The following is a 2,500-nucleotide window of genomic DNA, read 5'->3' as shown; positions in this document are numbered from 1 at the left end:
CCACTGAACAGCGCTACGCTGCTTTACGCATGTAAATACTTCAGTGCGCTGGCAAACCGAGGCCTCTGAGTGGCTGCGTTGGTCATGGAGGGGTGTGGAGACTGGGCCGGGAGAGGGGGGGGCAGCCTCCCTCTTTGCGTTGCGTCTTAAACGCTCTCCGGCTTGATTAAAAGCTTTTATGAATAATTTAGGCCTTGATGAGAAACCAAGTGGAGCCAATAAATAAATGAGACCTTCAGCACCGGCAGGAGTGCTGATAGGACACATTGTTTTACTCGCTCCCCGCCAAGAAGGAACATACAGTCACACAAAACCAACGAGACCAAAACCAACGAGACCACCCCCCCACACCCATCAGTTTCTGTGTGAGAGTTCACTTGTGCATGGTATTGCTCGTTTAGTATAGTCTGGCAGGCCATTGTAATTATCAGATGTCAGACATGGACAGACACGTACCACCTACACAGCGATTTTTTCGTCTTTGTACCTCCGTCAGACAACCTGACGGCTGCTAATATCTCCACGCTAGTGCACCTAGGAGGGTTCTGACAAGACCCCGACACAGTATTGCCCCTGTCAAAAACTCGTAAGGCCGGATAAAGATTGATCTTCACAGCCGCTACCCTGGCAGGAAAATCTGGGGCACAGAGAAACCAGAAAAGAAACTGCACTGGGCAAAATCATAAAAGTCTCCCGATTTTTTTTTTACATCTGTACGGGGGGAGGGGGGTTCAGACACCTAAACAAGCTCCAACTGGGGATTGCAACAGCAGATGTTCTCTCTATTGGGCAGGAGGAAGGGGTGGGGGGGCTTCAGAATAACAACACAGAGAGGGGAAGCAGGCTGCTTACAGTGTGGACACGTTCCAGAACTGCAGTGCCCGAGAGGAGCATGCCCACTGGCATCTGGGAGTGATCGAGTGAGTGAGTGATGTGTGTGTGTGTGTGTGTGTGTGTGTGTGTGTGCTGTGAGAGAGAGAGAGAGAGAGAGAAGAGAGGGACTGTCTGCACTTGAATCTGTGTGTGTGTAAGTGTGTGTGTGTTCCTATGCCAACTCCAGCAAGATTGCGTAGTAAAAAGCCCTTTACAGTCACAAACACACACACAGTTCACAACATCTACTGACATTAGTTTAGACAGGCTCAATTCCTCTGTCAGCAGGCCTCAGCCTAACACTGATTGAGTGGCCTCGTCCTTTGAGAGTACAGAAAGGAGAGGGAGAGACTCTGACAATACACGGCCAAGACTGTTTTGGGAAGTGACTGATTGATTGACATAATTGATGGGAATATGGCGCCGAAGTGCCGACAGGGCCCGGGTGAGCGACGAGCCACTTTAATCTCGCTCGCGCCCGTATCGGAAAACCATCTATCTCCAACGGGCTTCTGACCTCGTAAAAGTTTTTACTGCATTCTCCTCTCCCAGTGCCGATAGCGCGGAGACCAGAGGTTCCCACTGTGGCGCCGCTAAACTGGGCGAGAGAAGCGCTACCCACGTCTCCCTCTCTCTCTCTCTCTCTCTCTCTCTCTCTCTCTCTCTCTCTCTCTCCCCCTCTCCCTCTCTCTCCTGTAGGGCTCCACGGAAAAAACAAGGCCGCTAAAGCACACAAAAACACACTCGTCAATGTTCCACATTCACTGGGGCTTATATAACAGCATAGGGTGCATTAGGACTTGGTGATAGAGGAGGAGACGAAGATAAGCACAACGCATGCCCTCGGGCCTCAGTTGAAATGCCGTCCTATACAGCTGGGACACAATATAAGACAAAGCGCACGTCTCTGTGAAATAAAGCCACGTCTTCCGCTTGCTACTCCGCTTGAGTTTCCTGCCCCCACCTCCCCCCTGAAAGAGACCTCTCACTAAAAAACCTATTCCCTTTTAGCCCAGTAGGACATTCTTCCCCCCGAAGTCAACACGGTGTCGAGCAGAGCTGGGCATGAGACAGAGGAAGGGGAGGAAAAAGGGGCAGAGAAGAGAGAGCGAGAGAGCGAGAGAGAGGGAGAGAGAGGAGAGAGAAGGGAGGGGAGGATAGGGGACCAATCAGGTCACGAGTGCCCAGCTACGGGGGCTTGGTTCAGATGAGGTCGGATGGCCAGCGGCCCCTGTTCGCTACTGTGACATCAGCGGGAAAGGATGCAGAGAGCGTCCATCCACAGGAGCGGGGTCAGACCTACTGAGTCTAACTGTACACTGTGGCTGGCTTTGCATATATCAGCATGGCTGTCACAGACAAAATAAATAAATGGGGCCATAGGTATACAATCTCAACTTTTGTGTGGACGCAATCCTGCTAAGTAAAAGGGTGAAATAAAGACTCTTACCACTGTTTTAATTCTTAAAAAGGGCTATGTAAGTTTGGCTACTTATATAATGGAATTAATTAAAACACACATTTATAACATTGGCGCACCTTGACAGCCTCTCCATGCGTAACTCTGTCGAATACCAAGTCATTGACTGTCAGTATCTGGTCGCCAATCCTTAGTCCCTCCCTTTCG

At 50.4% G+C, this 2,500-nt stretch overlaps 1 protein-coding gene across 1 annotated transcript in view; it reads right to left on the bottom strand.

Moving 5' to 3' along the window:
- The window catches only part of whrnb (whirlin b), a 58,452-nt gene that overhangs the window by 55,061 nt on the left and 891 nt on the right, over positions 1 to 2,500 (bottom strand). The window contains exon 4 of the mRNA XM_062543853.1: positions 2,413 to 2,500. Within this exon, the coding sequence (XP_062399837.1) occupies positions 2,413 to 2,500 (88 nt within the window). The remainder of the gene's footprint in view (positions 1 to 2,412) is intronic.

This window comes from Sardina pilchardus, chromosome 8 (genome assembly GCF_963854185.1).
Source record: "Sardina pilchardus chromosome 8, fSarPil1.1, whole genome shotgun sequence".
Lineage (NCBI taxonomy): Eukaryota > Metazoa > Chordata > Actinopteri > Clupeiformes > Clupeidae > Sardina > Sardina pilchardus.
Note: the sequence above shows the minus strand (reverse complement) of the source record. Positions and strands in the feature narration are given on the sequence as shown.